Here is a 15,609-nt window from a genome sequence, read left to right as displayed (position 1 = left end):
TGTTAATTGGATTGTTTTTGTCCCTATTAGTGATTTAAATATTTTTTCATACTGTTGCTGGTGTTTGGAATTTAATCTTGTCTGGAAAGTCTCTTTATTTCATTGGTTAATTTTTTGCTATTGGAATATTTGTTGCATTTTCAACTTGTAGGAGTGCTTTGTATATTAAGGGCTTTGTCATTTAGATGACAGGTTTTTTTTCTACATGTATCATTTGTCTGTTGATCTTATTTCTCATGTATTTTACTATATGAAAGTTTTAATTTTTATGTAAAAATATATCTGTCACCTGTTTTCTTAGGTTTGTATTTTTTAGTCATGGTTAAGGTCTTCCCTCCTATACAAGATTGCATTCATTCATGGTATCCTAAATTTTCTTGCAGTGTTTTATTCTTGGAATTACTGGATACTTACTTTTCATATACTTTAAGATCATTTTACCAATACTCCCCTCGACCCCCAATATGCAATTCTAGTTGAAGTAATATTATGTACTTACATGAATTCTGTGATTTTTTGATATTAATTGCAATAACATTACATATATAAGCTAATAAATTTGGCATTTGTATGATAATCTTCCTATTTTATGCTTTCCATTTGTTGAGATATTATTTTATGTCTTTCCTAAGATTTCATAGTTTCTGTGCCTTTCTAGTTAAATTTATTCCTAAATACTTTGTGATTTTGGTTTGCTGTGTTGAATGGAATGTACTTTCGCATTTATATTTCAGAGTGCTTATTTTAATAGTTGAGAAAGTCTTAATTTGTATATATTTTGTCTTATATATGGTCACCAACCCCAAATCTCTTGTTTATAGTCAGTTGTTAAAAATAGATTCTCTGATATTTGTACCCTCTTCCCCACCTTGCCAATGCTTATTTCTATATTTTTCTGTTCATAAACTTCTGAGGCCACTGGCCTTCAAAGTGGTGTACCGCTATCCTTACGGGGAACACAGAGACTGCGAAAGGGCACCTGGGCATGGGTAATTTAAGAGATACCGTTTACAGATGACCAGTTTCCACATGTGTTCTTTCTTAAAACCAATCCAAGTGAGAACATGACGTGCAGGCTACCCTCTCTGTCTTCTATCCTTTCACAGTAGTTTTTTTTTTCACACTTGAATAAGAAAAAAAAACCCCAAACCATCTTAATCATACTACAATACATTGTTCCCAAAATGTAAGAACAATGATCCAGTTTGAAATATGGATGTTAATGTTGGTATAGTTAGTTAAGTCTGATGAGCAGTAAATACTTTGTAGATTAGGTGATTGACTTTTTTGTTTGTTTTTTTGCTTTCAGCAAAGCTGAAGAGAGACCTAATGGTACTGTTATCTGAATTTATAATAAGAATAGTAATTAACATTATCATTATATATTAATTATTTTTAAAATCACATAGCTACTTATCACCAAAATAAAAAATTATAATAGTAATAGTTTATTGTTTCATAAGTAATATTTTATTATTGCTATTGTTTTGATGATAGATCACAATGCGATTTTTTTTTTTACCTCTGTCTTAGAAGGGACATAAAAAAATTCTGTTACATTCCTATAAAATATCTTTCTTGCCCTCTCTAGTTTTTATAACAACCAGCTTTCTTAACACCTATATCTTTAAAAAAGAACACTGAAATACAATTTTATGTTGAAACTATGTCATTCCAGAAATAATAGTCATCCTGTGTATATGAACTAATTTTTAAAAGTCTTGTCCACTTATTGAGATGCATTTCAAATAACCTTTTACTTTCCTGTTTAGTAAATTAACAAATTCGTACTATATTAAAAGTTTTGATCAATGTGTGCTAATAATGATTATGATAACTCAATCTATAAGAAATTATTTAATAGATGATCGTGTTACATAAAATAAAATTTTAAAGGTAAATTTATGTACAAATTTTTGTTGTAGAAACTTACATAAAGTACAATATTAATACATTGCTAAAAAATCTTTGGGACAAATTAAATGAAAATACGATTTGAAGGTTAAAAATTAAAAACATCTTGTTGATTTTCTTTAATGAATGCTGATGGGTTCAGATCACTATCATATTTAGATCCTTTTATCCAAAAAGGGAGTGATATGAATGTTTAAGTAATTGATATTGAAATATGCTAAAAAGTACCCCCTTAAGCTTACAGTTAACAATTTTAGGTATCAATTTAAAAACATACAAGTGAATACTTGCTGTTTAAAAATTACTTTAGATGTTAAGCAAGCAAGAATGTCTGAAAATCACTGGCTTGGGGATTACAAATTTTCTTATTCAGGTATTTTCTGGAAAAAGAGGTGTCTGTGTTTTTCACGAATGTGTAATTGCAAGGCCATGAGTTGTAGTTTATGTGCGTCTGGTCATACGGATATCAGACATTTACCATCTGCCTTACGTTTGGTCTATTTTCAGGTAGAAAATAGGAATACCTGAGTAATATTCAGGTATTCCTCTTGATTGAAAGATGATAAAATAATGATATTTCTATCAGTTAGAGTGATTTAAAATATTTGCTTAACGGGAACAAGCTTTGACATTCTTGGGTATTTTATATACTATATACTAATAAGTTTTCTAAATGTTCCCCCTCTTTTATTCATCTCTTTACTTTTTTTCAGGTAACAGAAATGAATATAATCTCTATCCTGAACTTTCCAGCTACCGTGAGAGAGTTGGTAAATAAAAATATGTCTGTTTTAAAAATGATTCATAACCATCTTATAATCACAAACTTCCTAATTAATCTGGCAGGTTGTGAAAACCTCTGGGAAGTTGTTTAGCACCGCTTCTTTGATTTACGGGATATCCACATTATCTTGAGAAGCACTTCATTTAAAACATGTCCTGCACAGTTAGAATGATTAAACTTGATAAGGTCAACAGACAGGCTGGACTTGCTTGGGGAAGGGGACCCATCAGGACCTGAGGGATAAGGGACATTAGCTACAATTGAGCAGAGGCTGTGGTCCACCCCCACCCCCAATGTGGATCCCCCCAAGAAGGCCTTGGCAAAGTGACTCTGGGAAGTAGGGTTCCTTTTCTCAGATTTCTCTAAAGTCTGTACCTGTAGTATAGATGCCTAATAAATATTAGAAATATCTCTTAAAAAGCAATAAGGGAAAATGTCTAATAATAAGAAACAAACCCTAACTGGGCTCTGGAGACAGAGGCTCTGACTTACAGCCAATACTCTCATTCACTGGCTGTGTGAGCCAAACACAATGTTACTTCCCATGGTTGGGTGCTTGGTTGGGTTTTGCTTTTATATTTGAGGGTAGGACAAGTTAAATGGTATAAACAGTATGTAATAAGTTAATATAAATATTAATTTATTTTAGTTCTTTCTCAAAATATAAGAGATTTTGAAGAAGAAAATGTAAGGAAAGATATAAAGTCTATTTAAAAAGTAAATCTTACTTTACATTACTGTGTGAAACGGTTAAATTCTTACCAAGGACTTCCTTACACCTGGTCTATCAGCCTTGCAGGGAAAAGTCACAACCCACAGTCCTGAGGCTCGAGTTGAAAACCCATTGGAGCGGGACATCTGGCGCCCCACAGCCTGTCCCATGCCCACAGACGAGCTGCAGTTTTGCACGGGCATCACGATAATTCTCCAGATTGTATGTACTTTTGCTTTGCACCCTTTGGAAGCTCCAAACCACCTAGTCATCTGGCCTCTCGATGAAACAAGCCTTGAGTGTCCACAGCCCTGTTTACTGGGGTTTTTTTGTAACTGAAGGCCTGTACCTCCTCGGTCAGCTTCCATCATCCTCTTCTCATCCACCCTACGACTGTCAGTGACGCTTTGGGCACAGTGGACAGCTCTCTATTGTGGGGCTGTACTGTGCTGTGCGGGTTTTAGCAGTACCCATGGACTAAGCCCACTCGATGCCAGTAGTACCCCCTCCCCAGGTGTGACAACCACAAATGCCCCAGACTTTGCCTTTAGAGAACCGCTGGTCTGGTGGCGTCGCCTGGTAGCCTCATCCGGCTCACTCGCCATTGACCCTCACACTCCTACAGAGGACGTGGTCACCAAAGTTATAGACGCCACACGTAGCCTGGAGGGACGTGGGTGCTAGGATCAAGTCAGCCACCCGGCTCGTCACTGCAGTAAATGTGAAACAAAACCAAAGCTGTGTTCTCTTATTTCTGGTTGCTTCTTGAAGGGGACCTTCCAAAGGCTGAGATTCTTCTTCTGAGTCATGTCTTGGGCCAGATGTGTTGGCTACATATGGGTTACATTACGCAGGCTCCGCTGAGAAGTAAAATAGCAGCATCCCGTGGACGCAGACTTGCTAATTATGAGCCTCAGAGCAGCTGCCAATCACCAAAGCTGATTGTAATCTGTTTCCTGTTAAGCGTAGCCCTGATTTGGGAGAGAAAAATAACCTCTATTTGAAGTAAACTTGAATGTTTTGATGAAAATGGTCAATTGCTTCAGAGATCCTCCAGATTTTTTTGAGTGCAGGAATATAAAACTCGAAGGCATATATTTCCCAGAAGGAAGGCGTCTGTGAACACTGGCTGCTATAGTGACCCAGTGGGCTTTGCGTCCATGGCTTCCAGGGTGGTCTCCCTTCCTGGAAGAACATACCTCCTTGGCTCCCCTTTTCTGATGAAGTATTTTGTGGGCATTAAACTTCTCCTTATGGAAACTATCACAAATATTTACAGTAAAGAGGAGCTTTAAGTCATTTTGAGCTTATTGAAGAACAAACTAGCACAGGGCATGGCACTGAGTGGCCTGTGAACTGGTCCCTCCCGGGAGCACCTGCCCTTACTCGGGCCGGCTCACTCCTTTGTTTTCATGTGAATGAACTTTCCCAACAACCCCTCACCTCCCGACTCTCCTGCATTCCTCCCAGGAGGTAGAGGGACTTGCCTGACTGGTGAGTTGGGTGAGGAATTTGGCACACCTCTGTCTGCCTGTCTTAGCCACATTCTTCACTAGCTCTACCAGCCATGCCACCTCCCTCTCTGCCTCACCTCTGTTGGAAACCGGGTGGGAAGAGGAACGTTGACTGTTGGCCTCCTCGAGCCCAGCAGCACCACCTCGTCCTCTACTGCAACTCAGAACCACCTGCTTTGCCCTTATACCATCTTTCCCATTGTCTTATTTGGAAACCGCAATTCAGAGGCAGTGGCAACCCCTGGTCGGGAGACAGGGATTGAACCAAGTCTGTGATCCCCTCTTTCTTTTCCTTAGGTCATAATATCTTTCTTCCTCTAATTTATTCATCATAAAATATATTTCTAAAACTGCTAAAAAAAATTCAGTTATCACTGATTACCAGGGGTCCTCAGCATCGGATATTCTTATTATTTGTGCAGTCTGGATAACTCAGTGATGCAGGAAACTATACTAGTTCTCCTTGAAAGTCTGCCTAACAAAAGTAAAATGCACTGATGAATCTAAGTTCAGTCTGTTGAATGCAATTTAAGACTCATGGTTGCTGAGGACCCTGGGGTATAATCTCAATAGTGATTAAGATTGCCTGGAGACAGACTGCCAAGATTCAAATCTCATCCCCTTGGGCAGATCACTTAACATCTGCAAGTCTCAGGTTCATATTCTGTGACGTGGGGATGCAGGAGCTGCCTCCCAGGAAGTGAGGAACGAGGGTGCTCGTCGCACTGCCCGGCTCAAGGAACAGGGGCTGCTCCTATTATAGCCCCACTGAATGACACCTGTTATCAGGGTGATCACCATTCCTCTGCATCTTTGATTTTGTAATTAGTGCTACAACTGTGTACATGTATGGCAGCTAAGACGGCTATGGCTTCCAGAACATTCCCTGATATTCACAAGCACTCTTTTTTTACGTGCTTCTTTCTATTATCCGAAATGTCTGGGAGACAAGAGGGGGAGGAGGAGTTCCTCGAGGGTGTTCATTAATTAAGTTCAGTTAATTGAGATTGAGCTTTATATATAGAGGTCATAAATGTAATTATTGATATAGGAAAATAGTTTTCAGAATGATTTTTTTCTTTAACATTAACTTACATTCTTCTGATCTAATCACAATGAGGCATAGCATTTCTGCACGTCCCATCTCAATGTAGTGTTATAGCTACTTTTCAAAGTACATAGTAATGACTGTTCATTCATATGTGTTAGTAGTCATTTAACTGGTTTTGATTTTATCCAGACTATATCAAAATTTTATTCTTTTGATGACCCACTTTTAATTTTATTTCTTAACAGGTTAAAAGTAAGTACAGTATAAAATATAAAAATATACAGAACTTTTCTGTTTTATAGAAAAAAACTGTACCAGTAATATCGCTAATATAATTATATTAGTTATTATTAAAGTTATTTCTTTAGGAGAGCTCAACTACATGGCACATGCTTTATTGAAAGAACTCTGGCGCCATCTTGTGTGAGATACACATTCAGTGCTTCAGTAAATGGAGTTTAACTAGAGTGTTGACTATTTTCATTTCTTACTAATAGGCCAAGGTCACTTTATTTTTTCTTGTTATAGGCTCAAATGAGTAACTGGATTTAGAATTTGGTTATTTATATTTTCAGTACAACTGTACTGAGATGCATTTAACAAGCATCTAATTGCACAAAATTATATGAAACATGGAAATACCAAATTCCATGTAGCTGAGTACCCAGAAAGTATCTGTTTCTTTATATTTCTTATGATGCTACACAGTTTGTAATATTTAATGTCTTTTACTCATGTTACCCACTCAATTCTCAAGTATTTTTTTTCCCAATATGGTTTGAAGTTCTGGTTAAATATATGTAGACATGCTTCTTGATGTGCTAATTTGAATTTCATCTCTCTTTTGAGAGAAAGGATCAAGTAAGTACAGAAATGAAAACAGCCATAAAAGCCTGGGGAAAAGAAGTGTCTACTGATGAAACAGCAAATGCATCCGAGCTGTAATCCTCATTATCAATGACCACAGAGCACGGTTTTTACGGATTTACTATTGCCACTTTGTTCATTGTTTTCTGGTTGTTTTGTGATTCCTTTGTTCCTACATTTCCCTCTTGCACCCATTCTTTGTGATTTGATACTCTTCTGTAGTGGTATGCTTAGATTCCTTTCTCTTCATCTTTTGTGTATCTACTGTAGATGATACAATCAAGAGCATAAATATCAGCTTTTATCTAATAGCTATAATTCATTGAAGCTACCATGACTATTCTATCAAAATTGGAAAAACAATAATATTATAGTTTAGTCAACATTTAAACAATTATAACCACAGATATTTGCCAAACACATATTTAAGTACATAGCAGTATGCAGTTTGACTTGTGTGGATTTAGGAAATGTTATTACCAAATATTTGCTCTTCACAAAGAAGAAAAGCGTAAGTTTAATAAAGTGATGAAAATCACACAGACCATGTGCTGTGAGTTCTGCTGGCCTCCGACATCAGAATACCAAGCCCTGAGTTGTTAATTTATATCTTACCTACCCATACTTCCAGTTTTTCTAATAAAAATGTGAATAAATACTTTTTTCTTGTTTTAGGCAATTTGAACCAACCTATAGAAGTGACAGCGCTATATTCTTTTGAAGGACAACAGCCAGGAGATTTGAATTTTCAAGCTGGAGACAGAATCACAGTTATATCAAAAACAGATTCACATTTTGATTGGTGGGAAGGAAACCTTCGAGGTCAAACTGGCATTTTTCCAGCCAACTATGTTACCATGAATTAAAGTTTATATTATTTTCTTCTTTGAGAATTACAAAAAAATTACTACTACACTGGCAGGATTTACTATTCAGTTAAACAATGTTTCGTATAAGTTTAAAAACACTTCTGTTTATTCCATAAACTTTTATCCAGTATGTAAAAGATTTTGTTTATATATATAGATATAGATATATAGTTATATATCTTTAAATACTTTCCACTGATTTTTGTCACATATACTATTTAATAGTTTAATATCCTCCAATTTATATGGTCACATTTCTTTTGTGTTCATTTTCAAACATCACTAAACATTTGATTTGGCTAGGTATATGATGACTTTATTTTATCTGGAGAATCTTAAGGATAGGGGCATGAATACCAATTTATATATTTGCAAAGTGACTACAAAAGAATAAATCAGCTTAAATAGTGTATTAAGTAATACTTAAGAGTTGTAGGTATTAACTAGAATATTAATCCTTAAAAATTATCTCTATACCTTCAAAAATTATATGTAAGAAACACGCTATGACAAAGAAATTCAACCACTATGCATTAAAAAAAGATGACATCTGTTAACTTTCCTTCTTTATGAGGTTATGCTTGTTCATTGGTAGCAGTAGGATAAAGTTACGTTGATACGGTTCCATTGTCCCTAAATAAATGTTTTTAAAATGCTAAGTTAATGTCTTGATTTTGTTTTTCTTATTTTCTTTTTGTAAAGTAACCAGAGGTCTGTGGTTGGTCTGGATGTTAAAACCCACCTCCATGACTATGCTACTGACCTCTTTTTTTCAGCTTTATTAATATATAATTGGCAAATAAAGTTGTAAAATATTTAAAGGGTACAGCATGATGCTTTGAAATACATATGCATTGTGAAAGGATCCCCACTTAGTTAACACATCCATCATCTCACATATTTACATTTTTGTGGGTGTGAGAACACTTAAGTTCTACTCTCTCAGCAAATTTCAATTGTACGATGCAATATCATCAACCATAGTCACCATGCTGTACACTAGATCCCCAGAACATATTCCTCTTAGAAACTGGAAGTTTGTTTTCTTCGACCAACATCTCCTAATCTCTCCCACCTCCTGACCCCTGGTAACCACCAATCAACTCTCTGTTTCTAGGAGTTTGGCTTTTTTAACTTCCCATATGAGATCATACAGTATTTGTCTTTCTTTGACTGACTTATTTCACTTAACATAATACCCTCAAGTTCCATCCATATTGTCGCAAATTCCAGGATTTTCTGCTTTTATTTATATACACCACATTTTCTTTGTCCATTCATCCGTTGATGGACACTTAGGGTTTTCTACATGTAATAACATGCCATCTGCAAACAGATAACCTTACTTCTTCCTTTCCAATTTGTATGCTTTTCATTTATTTTTCTTGCCTAATTGCTCTGGCTAGGGCTTCCAGTACTATGCTGAATAGAAGTGGTGGCAGTGGACATCCTGATCTCGGAGGGAAAGTTTTCACATTTTCACCGTTGAGTATGATGTTATCTTTGGGCTGGCCATATATGAGCATGTTGTTTAATATCCACATATATGTGAATTCCCCAGTTTTCTTCTTATAGTAGATTTCTAGTTTCATATCACTGTGGTCAGAAAAGATGCTTGATGTGATTTCAACATTAAATTTATAAAGACCTGTTTTGTGCCTAACATAGGCTCTATCCTGGAGAACGTTCCATGTGCACTTGAGAAGAATGTGTATTCTGCTGCTATTGGTCTAACATGTTATTTAAAGACAATGTTTCTTTATTGATTTTCTGTCTGGATGATCTATCTATTGGTGAAAGTGGGGTATCAAAGTACCCCACTATTATTGTCTTGCTGTCTATTTCTGCTTTTAGGTCTATTAATATTTGCTTTATATATTTAGGTGCTCCTATGTTGGGCACATAAATAATTACAAATATCATTGCCTCTTGTTGAATTGACCACTTTATCAGTATATAATGACATTCTTTGTTCTTATGACAGTATTTGACTTAAAGTCTATTTTTTCTGATATAAGTATTGCTACCTCTGCTTTCTCTTGGTTTCCATTTATGTGGAATATCTTTTTCCATCCCTTCACTTTCAGTCTGCATGTGTCCTTAAAGCTGAAGTGAGTCTCTTGTACGCAGCATATAGTTGAGTCTTTTTTTTTTTAAATCCATTCCAGTCTATGTCTTTTGATTAGAGAATTTAGTCTATTTACACTTAAAGTAATAATTGATAGGTACGGATTTACTATTGCCACTTTGTTCATTGTTTTCTGGTTGTTTTGTGATTCCTTTGTTCCTACATTTCCCTCTTGCACCCATTCTTTGTGATTTGATACTCTTCTGTAGTGGTATGCTTAGATTCCTTTCTCTTCATCTTTTGTGTATCTACTGTAGATGATACAATCAAGAGCATAAATATCAGCTTTTATCTAATAGCTATAATTCATTGAAGCTACCATGACTATTCTATCAAAATTGGAAAAACAATAATATTATAGTTTAGTCAACATTTAAACAATTATAACCACAGATATTTGCCAAACACATATTTAAGTACATAGCAGTATGCAGTTTGACTTGTGTGGATTTAGGAAATGTTATTACCAAATATTTGCTCTTCACTCCTTTTTTCCTATATTCCCCTCTTGCACTCATTCTGTGTGATTTGATACTTTTCTGTAGTGGTATGTTTAGATTCCTTTCTCTTCATCTTTTGTGTATCCACTGTAGATTTTTGCTTTGTGGTTACCATGAGGGATTACATAATACATCTTATATTTATAACAGTCTGTTTTAGGTTGATAACAACTTAGCACACATATTAAAGCTCTGCATTTTTACTCTTCCCCCACCTCCATTTTGTTTTTAATGTTACAATTTATCTCTTTTACCTGTGTGTACATCAACAAGTTCTTATAATTATAGTTATTTTAATGCTTTGTTATTTAACCTTCACACTAGACTTATAAGTGATTTAACCACCACCATGATTACAACAGTAGAGTGTTCTGAATTTAACTCTAGCCCTAGACTGTTGTCACAGCTTCCAGTTTTGATTCCTTGCTTCCACACAGCAGCCAAACGATCCTTATGCTCCAGATTTTTATCCTGCTTTGTGTTCTTTTTTTTTTTTTTCTGCTTTGTGTTCTTATAGATTTACATTTTATACATACATGTGTTGACTTTTTTATAACATAATTCTTAAGACATGGAAAAAGAATGAAGACTCGCATTATCATCACCCAGCAAGAAATAAAACACTCTTCCCAATCTCCTTCCCTTTCTAACTCAAAGGTAATCATCATCCTGAATTAGCTGCTTATTAATTCCATATATTTCTTTACACTTTTATAACATATGTATGTGTCCCTAAGCGCTATGTGGTATTGTCTTGCATACTTGTAAGCTTACAAAATTTAAACTTTTAAACTTATAAAAATTATACAGTGAATGCACTCATTTGCAATGGGATTATCATAAATTATGATGTATACATTCAAGGAATTAAAAGACAGGGTGGAGAATTTCAGCAGAAAATTGACACTACAGGAGAGAAATGAAAAAAAAATTGGAATTGAAAAATAGAATAGGGCTTCCCTGGTGGTGCAGTGGTTAAGAATCCGCCTGCCAGTGCAGGGGACACGGGTTCGAGCCCTGGTCTGGGAAGATCCCACATGCTGCAGAGCAACTAAGCCCATGTGCCACAACTACTGAGCCTGCGCTCTAGTGCCCGTGAACCACAACTACTGAGCCCGTGTGCCACAACTACTGAAGCCCGTGCGCCTAGAGCCCGTGCTCCACAACAAGAGAAGCCACTGCAATGAGAAGCCCACGCACAGCAACGAGAGTAGCCCCTGCTTGCTGCTACTAGAGAAAGCCAGCACGCAGCAATGAAGACCCATAAATAAATAAATTCAATAAATAAATAAGTAAAATTAAAAAAAATAATAATTTCAAAAAAAAAAAAAGAAAGAAAAATAGAATAAACCAAGAACACAGTAAGTGGATTTAACAGTAATTTAGACAAAGCAAAAAGAGAATCATTGAACTGAAGGTAGGTCTAAAGCATAGTGAGTTGAAAAAATTGAAAATACAGGAAAGACTTGTCTGCTCATCTTTCCACACTGATCGGATTACAAGACTTTATGGTATTTTTTAAATGTAGCAAGTTAAGCAATTCTTCTCACTTTTTTTTTTTTTTGCAGGTTTTCCTGGCTGTTCTTTTTGTTTATTTTCATGTGTGAACTTAAGAATCAACTTAACCATCTTCAGAAAAACGACTTACTATTTTTTCAGTGGGATTGTGTTAAATTATATTAATTATATATATATATAACGTAAGGAAAATTGTCATCCTTATGATGTTCATTTGTCCAAACCAAGGATAATGGATGTCTTTCTATTTGTCCAAGTCTAATGTTGTTTTCAGAAGTGTTTTAAAGTTCTCACATGATATTTGCATATTTCCTGTTAAGGTTACATCTTGGCACTTCATCATTTTTGTGGATATCTTAGTTTGGCAGCTACCTACTTTAAATATCTCATCATCTCATTTGTTTACATGCCTCCCGTTTCACCAAAGGTCCTTGAGGAGAAGACCAAGTCTTATTCAACTTTGTATTTTCAGTGCCCAGCAAAATGCTCTGTTACTGAATGAATTTCCCTTTCTCAATTGAGGAAAAAAAGAGAAGACTCAAGAAAATTAAACCATTTGCCAAGGGTCACAGACTGTTAAAAAGAACTGGAACTTAAAATACACTCTTCTGAGTCTACAGAAACAGTCTATATTTAATGGAATTAAACAAAATCCTCCAACCATTATTCATATATCATATTTGTTTTACACTTAAGACTTCACTAGTAGTCAGCTTTTGTAAAAAAGATAAATTTTTTTTTTCTCATCCAAGATGTTCATGAGCATTTCTTCAATATTATCTACAATTTGGAAATTTTATAAAGAGGTTCAATTAGAATTAAAAATACTTAAAAAAAAAAAAAGCTAGAGGCCTAAACACTTTTTGAGTTTTGTCTTTTGTCATCTAGAGTATTTTCTGTACACTCTCTTTTCAATTTCAGTATTCTCGTTTTTCTGCCTATTTAAGTATCTCGTTAATTTATGGTCACATTGAGTGGCCTGGGCTTTGAGACTCAACATCCTGTGCTGTCAGGGCTGCATTTACAAAAGACAGCAGTAAATTTTAACAACTACACACCCCCCGCCCCCACCGAAGTGTTTCCAACATCACCAGGCCTCGTCTTTGTGAAGATGTGTCCCAATGTGGTTTTACCTTACTGCTTCTAGGAAAGGTAAAATGAGGCCATGGGGTTTCCTGAAAACACGTGTGACAGAGTAGCCAACTCTGTCAGACCAGAGAGAGGCAGCAGGCAGGAAACCTCGACAGCACAGCCCGCTGTCGGGCAGTTAGGACGGCTGAGCCCAGAGCACTGCACACAGAAAGGCAGATCTCCCTGCCTCAGAATGGGGCGCATTTTAAATCTGACTGTCACAGAGAATTTATGAGATGGTCTGTCTTCCCGAAAGCTTGAAATGTAAAGATTGGCCTTGGTCAGATCCCTCAGTGCTTGGCATGGTTTTGTGGGTAGAGATCGTGCTCAGCCAGTTACCTGCTCTAACAGCTTAGAAATTCACTCCTGAAGACACTGGCTTGGCAGGGCTCCAAGGAGGCCTGCATAAGCAAAGAGCCAAGCACTTGGCACCTCATACGTGTTCAGTATTAGCTCATCCTTCCCGGGACAGTACTGGCCGTTTTCACAGAACACCTGTGTTATGGTGCACCCTGTTTTCCATGCAAAAGTCATGCACAGATTTTTTTTTTTTTAGCTAAATTGAAAATTGAGTAAGTGATCCTTATGTTGCATAATGAAAAGCCTTGCACTTACCAACAGAAGGTAGTTCTTTAACAAAAGTAATCCATCATTCTAGAACCTCCCCTGCAATCAGATTTGCCCTAAAAGTAATGATAAAAATGAACAGGGAAATGCCTTCTACTATGGATATAACAATTTATTTCGTGGCTTAAAAATTAAAATAAATTTTACAGAACTACAAAGAAAATCCAGCCCATTCATTAAAATAAAACACAATTGTAACAAATGTACCACATTAATGCAAGATGTTAAAAACAAGGAAAACTGGGGGTGGAGGTGATGGGGACTTGGGAATTCTCCATACTAGGGGCTCCTTTTCTTCTGTAAACCCAAAACCTGCTCAAAAAGTAAAGTCTTAATTTAAAAATAACATGAAATCAATCCATTTGCTCTTATAACTTAATCCACTCATTAGTAAATTTTAACAGCTGAGGAAAATATAATTTCTATTTTTATATGACAGTATTAGCCCTTGTTTTCAAGATTCAAACATCACTATAATTATAGCATGTAATTTAAACCTTTCAAGAAAATTAGAAGTTACAGGCTGAGGATAATCTGTGAGAAGACATACCACTTTTTTCTTTCTCATAGGCAAGAGCTCCTGAAGGCCGCATGAACGAAAGCATGGATTTTGAAAGAATGTTCAATTTCCTGTGAAATTGGATCAATAATAGAATTTCTGAGTCTTGGTAAATTTTTATCATAGCCACGTAACAAGCTTTTGGGAGGATTAAATGAGCTAATGGGTGTGAGAACTCTGGAAACCTCCAAGGAGAGCAGCACCAGGGCAGGGTTGGAAGCACTGGCTTCTTCCTCGGGGGGGGCGGAGGGCCCTCCTCCACACACACTACCCCTGAGGGCCAATACTCTTGAGCTCTATGACAAATATAAGTCGGATCTGAGGTAGGGAAAAATGTTTGGAACACTTTAAAAGGCTATTTCCCACAGCATAAGGAAGATGCAAAAGGTCATGAATGTCTATTTTTTAATTTCACAGGTATTCGAAGAATGTTCAACTGAAAGTTCCCACTGAACTCATCTAGGAGCTCATTGATGACTACTTTGGGGTGGGGGAGAAATGCACCCGCAAACACAGTGGTGATTTCGGTCATCCCTGTGAAGATGGGGCTCATCTGGTGGGCAGAGCCCATGTTCCCCTAGTGATACTGGCAAAAAATCTGTCCTGGATGAGATTCTTCTGTAACAGGAGAGTGAGCCCAGCAGTTAAGACTGCAGGCTCTGGATCCAGCCTCCATGACTGGGACCTCAGACAACTTATTTAATATTTCTCTGCCTTAGTTGCCTTATCACTGACGGTCACATGAAGCACTTAGAACAGTGCCCAACACGTGAAAAGCTCAATAAATATTAGCACTTCTTTGCAACCAGAAGAATGTCTAACTGACACACTGGCTTAACCAGCTTTTTCAAGTAATCGCTTGTACTCGCAGTTTAGATAAGCTATATCAAAAAGGGAAGAAACATGCTCTAGTAGGTCTGTGTTTTATTCCTGTCTTACCCCTAGGCTCTCCATGACATATTTTTTTCTTAGATTCCATATATATGTGTTAGCATACGGTATTTGTTTTTCTCCTCTGACTTACTTCACTCTGTATGACAGACTCCAGGTCCATCCACCTCACTATAAATAACTCAGTTTTATTTCTTTTTATGGCTGAGTTATATTCCATTGTATATATGTGCCACATCTTCTTTATCCATTCATCTGTTTCATGACACTTAGGTTGCTTCCATATCCTGGCTATTTTAAATAGTGCTGCAATGAACATTGTGATACATGACTCTTTTTGAATTATGGTTTTCTCAGGGTATATGCCCAGTAGTGGGACTGCTGGGTCGTATGGTAGTTCTATTTGCAGTTTTTTAAGGAACCTCCATACTGTTCTCCAGAGTGGCTGTGAGGATATGGGGCGGGGGAAGGGTAAGCTGTGACGAAGTGAGAGAGTGGCATGGACATATATACACTACCAAACGTAGGGTGGATAGCTAGTGGG

At 36.5% G+C, this 15,609-nt stretch overlaps 2 protein-coding genes across 5 annotated transcripts in view; one reads left to right on the top strand and one right to left on the bottom strand.

Moving 5' to 3' along the window:
- SH3YL1 (SH3 and SYLF domain containing 1) overlaps window positions 1-8,363 on the top strand; it is a 45,883-nt gene extending 37,520 nt beyond the window's left edge. For 2 of the 3 annotated variants that reach the window (XM_055089020.1, XM_055089019.1), the window contains 2 exons: window positions 2,628-2,684; window positions 3,490-7,505. In XM_055089020.1, coding sequence (XP_054944995.1) covers window positions 2,628-2,684; window positions 3,490-3,749 — 317 coding nt within the window. In that variant the 3' untranslated portion in view covers window positions 3,750-7,505. The other variant, XM_055089018.1, reaches the window with a different exon arrangement.
- Window positions 1-15,609, bottom strand: part of ACP1 (acid phosphatase 1) — a 105,560-nt gene that overhangs the window by 52,584 nt on the left and 37,367 nt on the right. The gene's annotated exons all lie outside the window — the stretch shown is intronic.

This window comes from Physeter macrocephalus, chromosome 12, assembly GCF_002837175.3.
Source record: "Physeter macrocephalus isolate SW-GA chromosome 12, ASM283717v5, whole genome shotgun sequence".
Lineage (NCBI taxonomy): Eukaryota > Metazoa > Chordata > Mammalia > Artiodactyla > Physeteridae > Physeter > Physeter macrocephalus.
Note: the sequence above shows the minus strand (reverse complement) of the source record. Positions and strands in the feature narration are given on the sequence as shown.